Source organism: Fistularia commersonii, chromosome 1 (genome assembly GCF_037954325.1).
Source record: "Fistularia commersonii isolate RoL2024-O1a breed Wild chromosome 1, RoL_Fcom_v1.0, whole genome shotgun sequence".
Classification (NCBI taxonomy): Eukaryota; Metazoa; Chordata; class Actinopteri; order Syngnathiformes; family Fistulariidae; genus Fistularia; species Fistularia commersonii.
The window spans coordinates 14,900,758-14,917,852 of NC_141284.1; the positions used below are offsets into that span (position 1 = coordinate 14,900,758).

Sequence of the window (17,095 nt, forward strand, 5' to 3'; positions counted from 1 at the left end):
GATGCAACAGGTACATGGAGACATGCAGTAGATACAAATTCATGTTTGTTGCGTTGAATGCGGCACGGCAGCATATAGGTCCTATGGCTGAAAGCGGTACTGGTACAGTCCGCACCGATGCAGTCCGATAAGCCTGCTGGAATGTCATGAATTTACTCATGTCGTGAGACCAGCATTCTTCTCTTGGAGTCCAAAAAGACAGCAAAAACTATAATTCACAAATCTTTGCTCTCAGCAGGATTTGGAATTCCGCTGTGTAGAATGATGAAAATCAGGCTAGCAGCAATAGAATAGTCATTAAACAAAGCTGTATAAACATATCACTCTTCCTCTGTGGTTTATCGGCTATTGTATGTCTAGGATGGCGTCCTGTATTTATAGAGCAGAAGAAGTCCCCTAACAAGATTAAGTCCCACCTGGATAGGAAGTGCTTACATTATTTTGCAAGGTATACAGACATATAGTAAATCTCTCACAGGGCACATGGAATTCATGAGACAAAAACTGTTATTAAAAGGTTTCCTCAAGCTTTACTGTTAAGCTATGCTTCATATCTGTGAATATGAAAGGACCAAATATGAAGAGGTGATCATGACTGTGTCCTGATAGGGGGGATTGCTCCCAGATTCACAGGCTTTCCTGTCACCAAAAACCATTTTGATGGTCTCGCCCTCTTTGTGTCCCCTATCTCCCTCAGTTGTACAATAACAGCTGAAACAAGAGTTGAGTGTTTTTTTTTTTTCCTTCTTTGCTTTTGTTTATTCAGTATAAATTTAATCAAAGAAATGCCTTGGGGCCATCATCCATGTAAGGGGCAACAACACTTTTGGTTTAAACATGATTCTCCCTTAGATGCTTAATGGCTGGTGACTGCAAACTGCACTAATGGATTTTGTTGGGAATCAAGGGACAGTGAAACAAGGACCATTACCACAGGAGTCTTAGGTGCGAAAACACTGTGGCCAATCCTTTGTGGCCTCAAGTATGCGATCTCTGCCAATGTAAATAAAACTGAGACATTATCCTGGTAGCCTCTGTCTGGTAGACAAAAATTCCATGGTCATATGAGGAACCTTACTTTAAATGTCATACCAAAAGTAATTTACTCAACATATGTATATGTCAGTCACAATAATAGCATCATGTGAATGATAAAGGGCATTTGCAGTTGGCCTATTGAATTCAAAGAGATTAATTTACTCACTTAAGGAAAAAGGTTTCCAGTGACATTGTTATTTACTGCTTGGGCCTCGATTTATAGCCATAAGTGGACGCCATAAGACTAATGGGCATTCTTTTTTTTTATTTGCCTAAAAGGTGACAGGTGGAACAAAGCAGGTCTCTGTTAAAAAAGAAGAGGGGTAGTGAGTTTTACAGTCCAGATTAAACAGCTTTTTGGGAGATGTATCTATGTGAAGGAGGACTCACACGTCATGTAATGCAGTTGCTCAAGAAGTTCTTGTCACAGCTCCTGCGTTCTTAAAAGTGAACAAAATTTAGGGGGAAAAAAGAAAGGTGGACAACACAGGAGTATGTTCTGCCATGCAATTTTGTTCCTTGCGAGCTCATGAATATTACCCGATTGTCGTTAAAAGCTAAAGATTGGAAAGTCAAACTGAGTGTAAGCCGTGATTGCACTGGTGGTCTAAAAAAATCACCCTTAATAAGATTTGGAAATAGAAGAGCAATAATACTGACCATGAGATTTTAAAACGACAGAGGTGTCAGAATTTCAAAAGGAGGTGTGATTGTAAGTAAGAGTCTCATATTGCCTGATATACACAAGCAGGAAAACAACACAATAAATTACGCATTTTCTTTTTTTAGCATGTTAAATATCTTTACCATGCATTGCAGTTAAGTTGTGTGTTTAACCAAAATTGGCCTCTGTAACCATGGTGATGATTTTACACACCCAATTGCTTTTCAGATGTGTGGTAAATGACAACCTTTACATTTTAGCTTCTTGGCCTATTTAATGTACATTGTGAATGTCAGACCACAGAGTGAAACACAATGAGTTTTCAAACCTCTTAATGTAGATTTGCAGCTTTTTTGAACACCATGAGCAATTGAAGAGAAAAAAAGAGGAAGACTGAGTGGGTGGATGAGAGAGTGGGAGTGTGGGGCTAAGGAGGGGGCATATGCTTCTGCAGTCCCATGCTGGTGGACTGCCACTGGTCCAGAAAAACAACCACAACAGGGATTATCCATCAGCTAGGTCCTTCACACACGTTCTTTTTTCACCGTTTTCTGCAATGACGTTCAGTCTGTACCTCGCTGCCTCTCATTATCGCCATTACAAAATGTGTTGTCCCATCAGATCTACCAGGACTGAGTGTTTCTATGGTAATCCTTTGTGACTGTTCATGCTAACCTAGAGGATCTGATGTTCACAGACACTATTGACATACTGTTTGTCTGAAGTAACCCCCCCCTCCCCCAGCCAGTGTTATTTCTTAATCAAAGCTTGTCATGATGTCTATTCCGTACTCTGCCATTCATCTGTCTGAGTTCATCTAAAATATCTTTGAGGTCTTTTTTTACCTATTTGTCTCTTTCTGACCGTAGGTGAAGGTGATGATGCGTATCTGTCCATCCCTGGATTCTGCAGACTCGTCCGAGTCTCAGTCCTTCTTGAAAGTGGACAGCAGGAAAAAGCAGCTCACCCTGTATGACCCGGCATCCAGCCCTCACTCTAGTTCTGGACATCGGAGATCTGCCACCGTGGCTGTACCAAAAATATTTGCCTTTGACGCTGTTTTTACCCAGGAAGCTTCACAGGTAAGGATCCACGAGCTGAAAATTATAATGTTTTCAAAACTTGAGTTAGTCTCTCACCACAAAAAACTATGCCATCTACGATGCAGGTGATGCGGATGTTTGTATTTATGCTGAATTTGTAAAAGTAAGTCAAACATTTTGGAGCAGACCAGGCCCTATTGTTGATTGTAAAGTTAGATTTCAGAAGGAGCGCCTGTCAAGTTATGTCCTAGAGTTGCCCTTGCAGAGTATGTGACGACAAGCCACCCATTGCGTCAATTTAACCCAAAACTATCAATCATTTTTAAGTTTGTCTGTAACGGATAAGGCTCTCAGTTGCAAAGAAACAAGTCAATGCCGAGTGGGTGTGGCCAAGGGCTTAGAGAAAAAAAAATGCCCGTCGTAGGTCAAGGGGCAATCTTACCAGTGTGGGCCTAACAGCTGTGGCTTTTAAGTCCTCTGGGGAATGATTTGAATCCACTCCAGTTATATCTAACCTCTCTTTACATAGAAAAGCTATAACTAATCTCTGCTCTGTGCAATCCACAGCAGACATGCCCACTGCTATCAAAGACAAAGGTCAAATACATGTTTACTTCTGGTTATATGAGAGCAGAGGTTTTTCTCTTGCCAATGCATGATTTTTTTTCAAGGAACTGTGAGGTATTGCCAGTCTGTGTCATTTCTCCGACACCTATTTCTTTTTTTCATGGTGTTGTAAATTCTAAACGGTGCAAGGTAAAAATAGGTGGTCACTGAAAAATAAATGAATGGCGAAATGAAAACAATGAACGGGGAGCTCTTTTGCTTTTTGATTCCTCCTTCTATTTTAAGCAAGTATTTACCATAATAAGCCGCTGATAGCCATAACCTAAATGTTGCTGTTACGGAGCCGAGGCCAAGCTGCTCGATTGTGCCGCTGGGACAGCACTGCTGGTGGCTAAGAGTATCAGCAAGCTGTTCTGCTGTTAGAGGCCTTGTTTGTTGTGTGATGTATGGGAAGGGGCCTCTGCAGCAGAGGTTTTTCCCCAGAGGAAGCAGCCTGAAACAGATTGCAAAAATGAGCTACATGTTGCAGCAAACACAAATACGCGCACGCACTCCGGAGTGATGAATAATACTGAAACCATTACTGTGATGATATTATCTACCGCCAAATAACTGTTTAGTCTTCAAGATAAACTGATTAATCACCCTAAGTATGTTTTTACTCGTAATTCTGTGTATGTATGCCTTCCCCCTGTGTATTTGCAGGCAGAGGTGTGCTCAGGAACAGTAGCTGAGGTTATCCAGTCAGTGGTGAACGGTGCAGATGGCTGTATCTTCTGTTTCGGCCAAGTTAAGCTTGGTAAGCTCCTCCATTGGCGTGAGTTTAGACAGCAGCTTTTGTTAGCCAAACAGATCTCTCTTTGCTGTTTGTCAGCTACACTTGATGTCCACAATTAGTTTAGGCATGCAGTATGGTGAGTCAAGGAATGAGAAATTGGAGGAAAAGAATGGACCGGGAGCATTGAGGGCTAAAGTGCTTTATTCAGGCTTCAAGAATCAGCCAGTAATTAAAATCTTTGGAACTGGCCAGACCAATGCTCCTACCTGAAGGACTTACAGCAGTGTCTCCCAACTATAATTCTCCATGGGGTGAACACATAAGAAGTAAGATTTTACGGTCAGCATTTTTTTATTTTTTATTTTAATGTACCATAATACTTTGCAACAGCATTATTCAACAATATATCTTTCATCAGTTGCTGTTAGACACAAAAATCCTTTGAAACAATCCAGAAAAAGTCTGTCAGCCTCCTGGACATCAAAGTATAACGTGATGGTTTTTTGCTTTGACCACAATAAGCATTAACTGGCCTCCCGATACAAGGTGATATTTTCATTTTCTTTACCCCTCCTCATCTCGCATATCCATAGGCAAGACATACACCATGATTGGCAAGGACTGCTCCACTCAGAGCTTAGGCATAGTGCCCTGTGCCATTTCCTGGCTCTTCAAACTCATCAATGAGCGCAAGGAGAAGACAGGCACCCGTTTTTCTGTCCGCGTGTCTGCTGTGGAAATCTTTGGGAAAGATGAAAAGCTGAAGGACTTGTTGTCTGATGTGTCAACTGGAAGCCTGCAGGAGGGCCAGTCCCTCGGCATCCACCTGAGAGAGGATCCCATCTGTGGCACTCAGGTGAAAAGCCTTCTCTCCCCCCACCGCTTTCTTTGTTCTGCAATCCTTTAATTTTCTCTGTGGGTTGTATTCTATAAGTCTGTCTGAATATTGATTCCTTTCTCTCTATGATATTGCTCTTCCTCTCCCAAAGATGTCAGATGTGGTCTTGTGTGTGCTGGTGTTTTTTGTATCCCTCAGGTTTTCCTAGTACATCTTATGCTAGCTTGTGAAGTCTCTGCTTTATAGTTCCACCAAAACGGTCTGTGGTATTGATGGCTTTCTTCTTAGCTTCCCATTGACTCTCTTGTCAGCATCCATCAGCATCTATTACCTTTGTGCAAGCACTAGCTCTCCATATCACAAAAGGAGTATTATTGGGGGATGGTTGAAGACTAGTTTTGAAGGCACTCACAGGTGTTGCTGTCAGATGTTTTTGGGGGGTTGTAGCTGGGGGGACAGAGGGGTGTGTATGGACTCTCACTTCAAAGGCTGCACGGCTATGAGGCTTTTTCCTGGTCTTCCTCTCAGCAGCCACACGTAGGTTCCCTCTTGACGCCCTCCACCATATTTGTGTCTTTCACCTCGTCTTTCCCACTCAAATCACCACATCCACAGTATACTAAGTACCCCTGCCTCCTGCTCTACCATCACCTCTCCTAATCCTCCTCCCTCTGTGTGCATATCTGGTGTTTTAATTGCCCCCGAGACCCAATCTAATGTGGCAGAAATGTGTGGTGGGATCCAATTAACTGTCTCTCTTCTCTTCCTCTTTCCTCTTTCCTGTATCCTATTTCAAAAGTGTGATTTAGCTTCAGCACCATGTGGTCACTTTTGCTTAACCTGGATGTGTCCTCTGACCTCATCCTTGCATGCAGCTCCAGAATCAGAGTGAGCTCCATGTCCCAACAGCCGAGAAAGCTGCCTTTTTCCTGGACGCAGCCATATCTGCACGCAGCACCAGTAGGCCTGATGCAGATGAGGATGATCAGCGCAACTCCCATATGCTTTTCACTCTGCACATTTACCAGTACCGCATGGAGAAGAGTGGCAAGGGAGGAAGTTAGTGCATTTCTGCATTTCCAATGTTAAATTGTAATATAAAAAAAAAATAAATACAAAAAAATTAGAAATTAGACAAATTTAAAACGTGTACATTTGACATGTTTCTATGTGGCTTGTATCTGTGTGAATCTATTAATGACAATAATTATGATACAATTATATATTTCTTATATTTACATATTATACCAATATAGAATAGAAATAATTTGTTTGGATTGTTAAATGAACCTCTGCAAGACCGAGAATCTGTGATGATTTGAAGCAAAGCATAGATAAATATTTATGTTTGTGCTTTTTTTCCATGACTTATATTTGAAAGATGCAGCCGTATAACATTTAGAATAACAGCCCCTCCGCCTTTATATATTTTAAATTACAAGGAGACTGTATGTTCAACTTGTCAGTGAACATCTTATTTTATGTCTGAGCAACTAAGTCTTCCTCTAGTCTTGACTTGCACATCTGATGGGGGCTGGAATCATTTCTGTCATAATCTTACTCATAAATAAGCAAGAGCGCCTGTCAGTCACCAGTCTAATCTTGTCAGAGCTTTGCCCCTCTTGTCATCATAAAACTGTGTGTGAGGAGGTGACTTAAGATGCGCATGTGCACCATGCTTAACTGCCTCTTCTTCTGTCATTGGCACAGTGTCTGGTGGACGAAGCCGACTGCATCTTATTGACCTGGGAAGCTGTGAAAAGGCTCCTAGTAAAAGCAGAGATGGAGGGGGCAATGCATGCCTTTCTCTCAACGCCCTGGGAAATGTCATCATGGCTTTAGCAAATGGAGCAAAACATGTACCTTACAGGTACAAGACAATTGAGTTTTTATTGTCTTATGCAAAGTTGGTTCAGGGTTTTGTCATACTTCTGTTTATATTCAGTACATCTATTTATATAATTTTTTTTGAAATCATGTCAGCTGCTTATTTTGTTGAATGTTTGTGAGCTAATAAATAATGTAAATCCTTTAGGGACAGCAAACTGACAATGTTGTTGAGGGAGTCCCTTGGCAACATTAACTGCAGAACCACCATGATTGCCCACATCTCTGACTCTCCTGCCAACTATACCGATTCGCTCACCACCATCCAGCTGGCATCCCGCATTCACCGCATGAGAAAAAAGAAATCTAAGGTACAAAACTGATTAGAAATATAAATCTGGATATGCATACACAGTAATTAACCAGTAGACTGTGTAACCTTCCACACATTTGTTTTACGGCTTTGATATCAAATTAATAAATGTGATTATTAACAATAGTAGAATAATAGTAAACTCCGCTGTAGAAGAGAATAGTCAACTAAATCCACAAACAAAATGGCTCGTCTTTTATTCCATTCATTTTCAACACTTGAGACATGATCGTTCTCTGATGGTAACAATTATTTTGGCCCTAAAAGCCATGAGATCACAGAAGACATTGTCCTTGGCAGAATTTTTTGAGTAATCCCTCAGGGACTGGCTTGCAGCTACTTCTTTTATCGGGGATCCTGCCTCTGCCACAAATCCATATTCCTTGGTTTTGCGCTAGTTGTTCTAAGGAAGCTTAACTTTGTTTGGCATATTTTAAAATCTATTTCATTTTCTTCCATTTATCATATTTCTAAGACTACTATGAAACTTGCTGAAACATATCCTGGTTGTAATGCGCCTAAACCAAAGTCCAAAAATGTGCAGGTTAGGATACAGGTTGAATCGTTATTATGTGTAAATAGTTGCATGTCACCACATGTTCACCCTCATATTGAACTTTGATGTTGCCAGTGTTGTCCACCCTTCACTGGATAAGCAGTAGATACAATAGATGAATTGATATCTCATGTCTTATCCTGAAGCATATTTCTCTTGTAATTTTGGAGCTATTAAGAAAATGAATTTGTGACTGCAGCTGTTAATGAAAGATTATTACTGTAGTAACTCAAAGCTAGTTTTTCCTCACCTCCTCAATGCGTAATCATGTAATCAATACTACTGCCTAAGGAATTGTGTAATGCATTCCCTTGGATATGGCAAATATATGATCCAGATAATGAGTTGGAGTGACAGCATGTATTTATTTACTATTGGTTCCAAGCATGAATAGAACACAGTCCAGATATTGCCCTTCATATTATTGACATTAAATTCAATGTGATTATTAATGTGCACTTTTAACCTTTAGATTAATATTGACTGGTTGATTTCAGAAGGAGAATTAATACACCAATTTAGGTGTTTTTTAAGAATGATGATAATAGTGCATTCATATTTAGAAGATTTACTCATATTACTGTGGTCCATTAATGAGGTTGCTTTAATGACATATGTCTACTCTGCTTTAACCCTGTCTCCAGTATGCATCTAGTTCATCCGGCGGGGAAAGTTCCTGTGAAGAGGGTAGGATACGCAGGCCACCTCACCTCAGACCCTTCCATCCTCGCACAGTGGCCCTGGACCCAGACCTGCCCTCTCTGCTCAATGATCCGGACTACTCCTCTAGTAGTGAGCAGTCTTGTGACACTGTCATTTACGTGGGACCTGGGGGAGCTGCAATCTCAGACAGAGAGCTGAGCGACAATGAAGGCCCACCTGCATTTGTTCCGATCATACCCTCCATTAACAAAAAGAAGTCTACAAAAGATGGTCCTGTGGACAGGGACCATTTCTTCAAATGCAACACATTTGCGGAGCTGCAGGAAAGGCTGGAGTGTATTGATGGCAGTGAAGAACCCACAGCCTTTGTTGGCGAAGGCAAGCGAAGTCAGGCCAGCCCCAAGATGGACAAATCTAAGGAGAGCCAAGGCTCTGCTTCACCAAAGACAATGGCAAATATTTCTTGCAACCAAGATTGTATCTCTCATAAACAATCTCCAAAATCTACTGCCATACAGGCATTCTGCAGTCCGAGCACTAAATCTAAAGTAGAACTTTCCAAGAAGCAAAGCATACCTGCAGAAAGGACACCGTTAGAAAGTGTTCGGAGTGTTTACAGAACAAGTGCTGATGGAGAAAAGGACTTGATTACAGAGAACTGTGTTAGTACCAATAAACTTGCAATTGCACCACCTCCTACCCTTGAGCCCGTCGTAAGGGAAAAGGTCTACTTCAACAAGAACATATTGCAGAGTCCAGTCACATCTCCATCCAAACAGAAAGACTCCAGCAAAGACAATGTGGAAAAGGAGGAAAAATCCAGCACCAGAATGCCTCCTGTAGGAATGAGCCACCAATCTGTGAAAAAACGAAAGCCGTGTATTTCCCCTTTGATTATAGCGCCAGTGGAGGTTTGCCAGGTGCATCCCTCCTTAAGGGAAAGATGTCTTGAACGTGACATCCTCAGAGCTACTGTAACCTTGCAGCAGCCTGTGGAGCTGAATGGAGAGGATGAATTGGTGTTCACTGTGGTTGAGGAATTGTCTATTGGCAGTATTGTTGAAAAGGGTCGACCATCCAGCATTATCAGTTTTAACAGCGACTGCTCCCTTCAGGCTCTTGCCTCTGGCTCCCGACCTGTGAGCATCATAAGTAGCATCAATGATGAATTTGACGCTTACACTTCATCCGGGACAGGATCGGAGACGAACACTGCAGTGGTCACACCCTTCCAGGAGGAAGCAGGGGAATTTATAGATAGCAGGGGTTCTTCTATCAGCTCTTGGCTAAGTGAAGTTAGTGTCTGTACCTCGGAGAGTGATGGGCCGCATTCTACAGATGTCTTCCTACCACAGGTCAACCATATGAGACCAGAGGTCACCTTTTACTTTGATTCCCTAGATGTGCCCCATTGTGAATCCTCTCCCAGAGATGCCAAATATTCCTTAAACGACAGCGGATTTAGTTTTTCTGAACAAGACAGTGACAGTGCTGCCTCAAGCAAACTTTCTCTAAAGTGCCCCCCATCTCCGGAATCAGCCAAAGGCTCGCTCAGATTCGCATCAAAAATCACAAAAGTTCACTCCCTTGGTTCCTCCCAACTTCCTCAGAGCCCCTCCATAGTTCACTCCAGTCTTCCGAGGAAGATTAAACCTACCTCATCTATCTCTCAAAGTAGTAGCAGTAGCAGCAGCAACAGTAGTAGGGAGCCTCCAAGGCAAGAGGCCAGGCAGGACGATCCTTGGCATCGCATAGACAGCCAGAACCCAGAACCTCAGTGTTCTGAATCAAGTAGTGCCAGCAAGTTTGTTAAACATCCACCCAGTGGCACTACTTCCGGCAAAATACCCAGCAATGGCACAAGTGTAACTCGCCCTACCAGGGTGCAGGGGATTACTCCATCCCAAAGGGTTGTTGATGGATGTGAGAAGTCAGTCAGTAAGAAGTCTGATCCCCCCAGCAAAATGCCGCAGCTGAGAAGGGGCGCCACCACTCTAGGAACCGTGCCTGTTATCCATTCCTCCACAGACTACAAAGGAAGCCAAGATATTACTACATCTACTGCAGGCATGAAATTCTCTTCCCTGGGGAAAAGCAACAAGGCTAACTCCCAAAAGTCAAGCAATCTACCTAAACCTAGTTGCACCTCACCACCTCCACCCCCGGTGAGAAAGTCCAGTCTTGACCATAAGACCAAGAACCTGTTGCCCCAAAGTGCCTTAAAGTCAGCATATGGGGAAGCAGGGAAAACTTTTGGAGCAAGGGCAGCTGTATCAGAGGATGAGCTTGAGGTTCATCACAAAGCCGACTCCATTTCTTTCAAAACCTCCAGCCTCAAAAATGACCTCAACACAGCCAAAGTAACCTCAAGTCTGAAGGCGAGAGGAGCTAGAGGGGAGGCTGGGCAGTATTATGGCAGCCAGATGTCCCTGGAGCGATGCGAAAGCTCTTCCTTATCAGGTTCTAGAGCTGTGTTAAGTAGGGAAAATAGTGGAACAAGTCTGGGGTGTAGCAGTAGTAAATCCAGCAAATCTATTCCAAGATTTGGTATTCCAAATTCTTCTAGCTCTCCTATTGCTACCTGTCCACCATCCCCAAATGGAGGAAATATTAGCAAGCCTGGTCAGGGAAAGGTTTCAGCAAATCCCAGAGCATTGGGAGCAGTCAATGGGAGCAAAGCACGATCATTATCAGCCAACAATGCAAAGGGTCTAAGCTCTTCAACCAAATCTTTGACAACTGCCATGACCAGAAACACCAATGCCAACCTCCCTCCATCGGGAAGGACATCAGGTTCTCGAACCACCACCACTGTCTCCAACAAGCCCGGGAGAGGAACTGTCATGGGCACAAAGCAGGCCATTAGAGCTGCTAACAGTCGAGTGAGCGAACTGGCAACAGGTAGTGTTTCAGGCAAACACATAAGAGGTTCAGGAGACTCAGATAGTGGAAATGACAGCGGGGTGAATTTGAGTGATGACAAATCCCCCGTCACCATGCTACCCTCCCCATATAGCAAAATTACAGCCCCCAGGCGGCCTCAACGCTACAGCAGTGGCCACGGCAGTGACAACAGCAGTGTCTTGAGTGGGGAGCTTCCCCCAGCGATGGGCCGCACAGCCCTGTTTTACCATAGTGGTGGCAGCAGTGGATATGAGAGTATGATTCGTGACAGTGAAGCCACAGGTAGTGCTTCATCAGCTCATGACTCAATGAGTGAGAGTGGCATGTCATCTTCGGGCAGAACAAGGAGCTCCAAGTACCCCAAGAGACGAGCCAACGGTGAGGAGAACTGAAAAAAATCTATTGGCAATATTTTCCAAGATAATTAATGTTGCATGCCAAGAAATGCTTCCATCAGACAGTGCTTGCATTCAAAACTGCAAATTCTATCAACAAGGAAATGAACATTTGACGGGTCATATATTATGAATCCATTGTCTCTTGATTCACAAAGTTATTTCTTGGTATTTTTTTCTCTTCCCGAATCAGCAGTATGTAATTCATATATATATATATATATATATATATATATTGAAAAATAATATTGAATGTAAAAAAACATGACAACTTTGATTGTAAGATGAATTGAAACATGAGCAGCAGTGACCTGGCCCAGGCTTTTGTGGCTCGATATGTATAAAATTTTAAACTTATGTGATTTAAAGACCAAACCGAGTACTTTTCTCAGGCTGTGAAGATTCAGGATAGTAATTCATAATAAAACCATAAATATGCAACAACCACAACTCGAGCAATCTCAGTAAAGCCTTGCATCACTTGAGACATACATATTTACACACTGAAGCACATGTTACTGTGGTATGTCACTAGTACAACCTCTCTGTCTTTCTGTATAATTTTGTAGGTTTTCAGAGGAGACGTCTTATTCCTGCACCCCTACCCGACACCTCCTCCTTGGGGAAAAAAGCGGGCACAGCAGGCCAGTGGATAGACTTGCCCCCGATGTCTGGGCCCTTGAAGGAGCCTTTTGAGATCAAGGTGTACGAGATCGACGATGTGGAGCGGCTCCAGAGACGGCGTCAGGAAGAAACCACAGAGGTGAGCGGGGGAGCATTCCTCTCATGTTCTGTATTATTGGTCCCTAACTTTTTTTTGTACCAGGGACCAGTTTTATGCATCAAAATATTTCTGAGGACTGGTTCAAATGGTTAAAACTTTTGTCAATTCACAGTATTTTTTTTTTTTAATCTAACCTTTATTTTACCAGGAAAAAAGTCCCGTTGAGATTAAAAACCTCTTTTACAAGGGAGTCCTGGCCAAGAGGCAGCGATAAGTTACAGACAGAACAATATTACAAACAGTTAAAAAAAGCAATTACATTTTGACAAGTTGACCTCTAGTGTTCTCAGTTTGGTTTTAAAAGCATTTAGTGAGATAAAATTAGGGAGTTTCCAGTCTTTTTTGAAGTCTGTTTCATGCAGTGGGGGCAGCATAGGCAAAAGCCCGTTTCCCTAGTTCTGTGCGTGCAAAAGGGACATAAAGCAACAGTTGCTCATGTGATCGCTGCAGGTTAGAATCAACACTCCGCCTTGTGACTAAGTCACAGATGTAAGAAGGCAGCAGCCCGAGCATGGCCTTATAAATAAAAGTGTACCAATGTCCCGACCTCCTGGTGGACAAAGAAGGCCATCCAACACGGGAATATAGTTCACAATGATGTGTTAACGATCTATCATTTGTTATGAACCTCAGTGAGGCATGATACACAGTGTCGACTTTTTTAAGACTTTGAGCAGAGGCGTTCATGTACAGCACATCACCGTAATCTAAAATAGCTAAAAAAGTTGCAGTTACAAGCCGCTTCTTAACATTAAAGGAGAAACACACCTTGTTTCGAAAAAGAAAACCCAGTTTAAGTTTAAGTTAAGATCAATTAATCTGAATACGACGATTACAGTTCATATTAGGCAATTACAATATTAAGGGTTGCAGTAAGGCGGCGGCAGAAACAGTTGTTTCTGCCTCCGCAAGGTCTGATGAAAAAAACTATAATTTGTACCAAGAAAGATTCTCTTTGCGGACCGATACTAAATGATCTGCGGACTGGTACCGGTCTAGGGACCGAGGGTTTGGGACCACTGTTCTTGATAATGGTCTGTCTTGTGACAATATTGTGGCTCATGTATCGTCTAGGTCAGTGTCTTATGAAACCACTTGCTAAGCCTTGCCAATAGTTTGCATCTGTGACCATCTGTGGGAATGCCTTAGGTCACTTCTTCTCAGTTTCTTTTTAAAGAACAAGACGGGACAATGTCTCAGACTTCTGACCTTCATTCAGCTAAGTGGGAAATACCAGATCCAATATATGAGTTCAGATTGTCTGAGCACAGTATTTTGGCTTCTTGGGAAAGTCAAGAGTTCAGAATGCAATAATGGAGAATGGTTAACTGGTATGAAAATGTGTTACGACACAGCTTATTTTTTTAATCGTGATGATTGGTCATGTGGTGGCAGGGAAACTTGAAAGATGTGAGGAATGGTCCGTATTATGGGATATGTGATAATTGAAAGGACTTCCAACACCATCCCACACAAGCTCACCACAAGTATTCATCACTGTCTGACTGGTCGCTTTTTATGGCTCTTCCTCTGCAGATCATTATCTGCCCCCCGAAGTTCGGCAAATCCTTAAAGCAATTTGTTAAGGGAGATTATCAAATCAACTAGATATTGGTTTGATTCACTTTCAGTTCGGAAAAACACATTTCAGATTTTCCACTAGCAATCATCACTGACAAGTGTGAAGTAACTGATTGCTTTTCCAAATCTTTGATTTCCATGGCATGATTTAAAAAAATGTTTTAGGTTTTTATAAAGGGGCTGAGTGTATGGTGTGGATGTAGGTATCGAGATCAAATGTGATTTTAACAGTGCCATGTTATCTCTTATATTTTAACTCATTTTTGTCCCCCCCCCCCCCCCCCTCAATTATTCAATCAGCAACCATTCCAGGATGTTGACAAGGTGAGCAGAGGAGGCTAAGGTTTGATTTTCATTTGGATTTACAAAGGCAGCGCATACTGGCAGGTTTCTGATAGCAACACAGCTGACAGTTTTGGCTGTCTTAGTTTGATGTTCACCTTTAAATCATTTAAAGATTCCTGTTATACACATACATCTTCTTTTCATTGCCATTGTAGTCTGATCCATCTTGTATTCACCTGTCTTTTTTCCTTTCAGGGTCTGTTGTATTTTAACAGTAAGTTAAAAATGTTGGAAAGAAGGCAACAGCAAGTGAAGGAACTGAGAACGAAGCATGAAGGTTTGTTGGAGGAACTGAAAGACACCAAAGCCCGGTTGATGATGGATCCTGGCAGGTGGACAGGAGAGTGTAAGTAAATGCTTTTTCTCTGCTTTGTCCAATTTTTGGGGGGTCATTGTTGATGGCTGTGTTCAAAAAATGTCATTTTTATTTTCATCAGTTGAAGTTGACAAGAATTTGGATAAAGACTCACCAGAGTACCTGGAAGTCTTGACACAAGTTACAGAGGAACTGGAGTTTTGTGTCAACCTATGCAAGTCCCGTGTTATGATGGTGACCTGCTTTGACATCAGCATGCCGTCACCTGGCACCCAGGAGGGACTGCGTGAAGTTGAAGTTTGAAGACAAATGAAAGTTGACATGGAGGAATGAGGAAGTGAGAAGAGGACGAGGGATAATTAAATGTAGCAGCTCTTTAAAATTACTGAGGTGAAAAACATCAAGCCGGAGATGAAAAGAGGAAAGGATCTTTGCATGACATTGGAAATCTTAACATTCTAGCTACAGTGCCTCATTGTCCAGGACATGTTTAAATGGCAGAGAATGAAATGTGAGCACAAAGGTGATTGCCTTTGTGGCTTGGCAGTGGCCATCACTCACTCAAGATTCACTGAACAACACCTGGAAGTGCCTTTTTTATTGTTTAAGTCATTATTTTTCATACGGTGCAGGTATCTTTCGCATACCTAAGCAAACCCTGAACATATTGCTTTTAAGAAAAAATATTTTATATGGCATTGTAAAGTGTATTTATATGATTCTTTGGTGTGTGTATAAATATCCTTCTAAGGGACAAAATAAAGGGGGAAAAAAAGGAACAGCAATAAGTTAATGTTATTGCTCTCTCAGACTTTGCCTTGTGTCGTTTCAAACCTCAGTCAGCATTTTACTTACGTTCTTTCAGCCTCTTGCGCCTTACGTTAGCTCTGGTTCTGTAGTTTTCTAGATTTTCCACACCGGACTTATCAAGGACTGCATTTGCTGTTGTCACTCTTCGCCTGCCAGCTGGCCTGTGAAAGCTTGCAAGGCTGAGTGAATGTTTTTCCCTCCAGTTGCCTTGATTTAAATGGGTCTCAGTGGATGCACTAAGGTTGAGCGGCGGTTATGTCCACGGACAAAGAGCTTACTCAAACTGTACTTGCCCGTGTTTATTTCACTGAAAACGAGAGACTACGCCAAAACATATCAATCAGAGGGCCACTGTGATGGATAGTGAGTGATTATTCTTGATTCAGGCATTCTCTCTGCTGCCTCAACATGTGTTCATGTAACCCTGAGAGATGTAACGTTCCCTACGTTCCCTACAGCAGCTCAAAAGAATTGTAAGATGAATAGTAACGCTGATAGAAGTGTTCATCAGTGTGCCTGATTTCTCCATAAAAATGGGCCTGGAAAGTGAGAGGCTTTATGTCATTCAAAACGGATATGGATAAGACAGCACAAGTATGTTGCAAGCCTACTGTCCTTTTTTTTTCCAAGTGCTACCAAGCCTCGGCTCTATGCATTCCAATACTGCAACTGTAACCACTGTAAGAACCTCATTACCTACAGTTAGGCCTCTTCTGACCCTACGACTTCTGTTTTTAAGTGAGTTTATTGATAATGTGTCACTGTCAAGCAACTTCGGACTCGAGAATCCCTAGTTTCCTGTGAAATAATGCAGCTTCTGACATCGTTTAGCAAAGTCAATCACGAGATCAGCTCTCGGTAATGTGATAATTAGGAATCAAATGGCTGATGCAGAGAGAAGATGATTGGTGAAAATGATGAATGGAAAAAACAAACTGGCTTTGTTGTATTATGGTGTGTTTGATTTCTATATCTATGAAAAATATGAATTTGTTTGCTTTCCTTTACAAAGATAAACTCTCTCAGGCCCTTTCTCAAGATGCTGCAAGAGATTTTTTAATCATTTTTTAGAATAATTTCTACTCCATTTTTACCATTCTAATTTTTTACAATAACCTCTGTTTCTCTAGTGTGATTTAGTGTCATAAATTAAATAACTACTACCAAACCAAGTACTTTTTTCAATGAATTATTATACGTGAGGTCATTTTTCATATCAAAACCCATATTTTCGAATATCTTTGTTTTTGTATAGGATTTTCAGACACAGTGTACAAATGTATGATACGGCAGTTTGTGTTTACTTTTACAGTACTTGTGAATAAAATGTCTTTTCTCACTGACAATCAGAATTAAGTCTTTCTTTACCCTAAATATGTTACCCATATGTGAACAGAATACAAATATTCAGGGCTCTGGTGGCATGGTGGTGCAGTTGTTGGTGTTTTTGCCTCACAGCAAGAAGGTCCCCAGTTGGATTCCATTAGTGTGGAGCTCTCTATCTGGTGTTTGTGGATTCTCCTGCTCGTGTTGGTTTCCTCCTAGAATACAAAAATCCCCGCAGGTTCATTTGAGAATTGTTGGCCAAACGAGTGAATGGGAGACTGAATAGT

General features: G+C 41.9%; 1 protein-coding gene across 3 annotated transcripts in view; it reads left to right on the plus strand.

Annotated features, from left to right (window-relative positions):
• The window catches only part of kif26ab (kinesin family member 26Ab), a 67,494-nt gene extending 50,707 nt beyond the window's left edge, over positions 1-16,787 (plus strand). For all 3 annotated transcript variants that reach the window (XM_086149976.1, XM_086149986.1, XM_086149995.1), the window contains 11 exons: positions 2,572-2,784; positions 4,018-4,111; positions 4,684-4,946; positions 5,804-5,987; positions 6,639-6,798; positions 6,964-7,126; positions 8,329-11,629; positions 12,216-12,409; positions 14,312-14,335; positions 14,552-14,702; positions 14,794-16,787. In XM_086149976.1, coding sequence (XP_086006102.1) covers positions 2,572-2,784; positions 4,018-4,111; positions 4,684-4,946; positions 5,804-5,987; positions 6,639-6,798; positions 6,964-7,126; positions 8,329-11,629; positions 12,216-12,409; positions 14,312-14,335; positions 14,552-14,702; positions 14,794-14,975 — 4,929 coding nt within the window. In that variant the 3' untranslated portion in view covers positions 14,976-16,787. The remainder of the gene's footprint in view (positions 1-2,571; positions 2,785-4,017; positions 4,112-4,683; positions 4,947-5,803; positions 5,988-6,638; positions 6,799-6,963; positions 7,127-8,328; positions 11,630-12,215; positions 12,410-14,311; positions 14,336-14,551; positions 14,703-14,793) is intronic.
• The last annotated feature ends 308 nt before the right edge of the window (positions 16,788-17,095 follow it).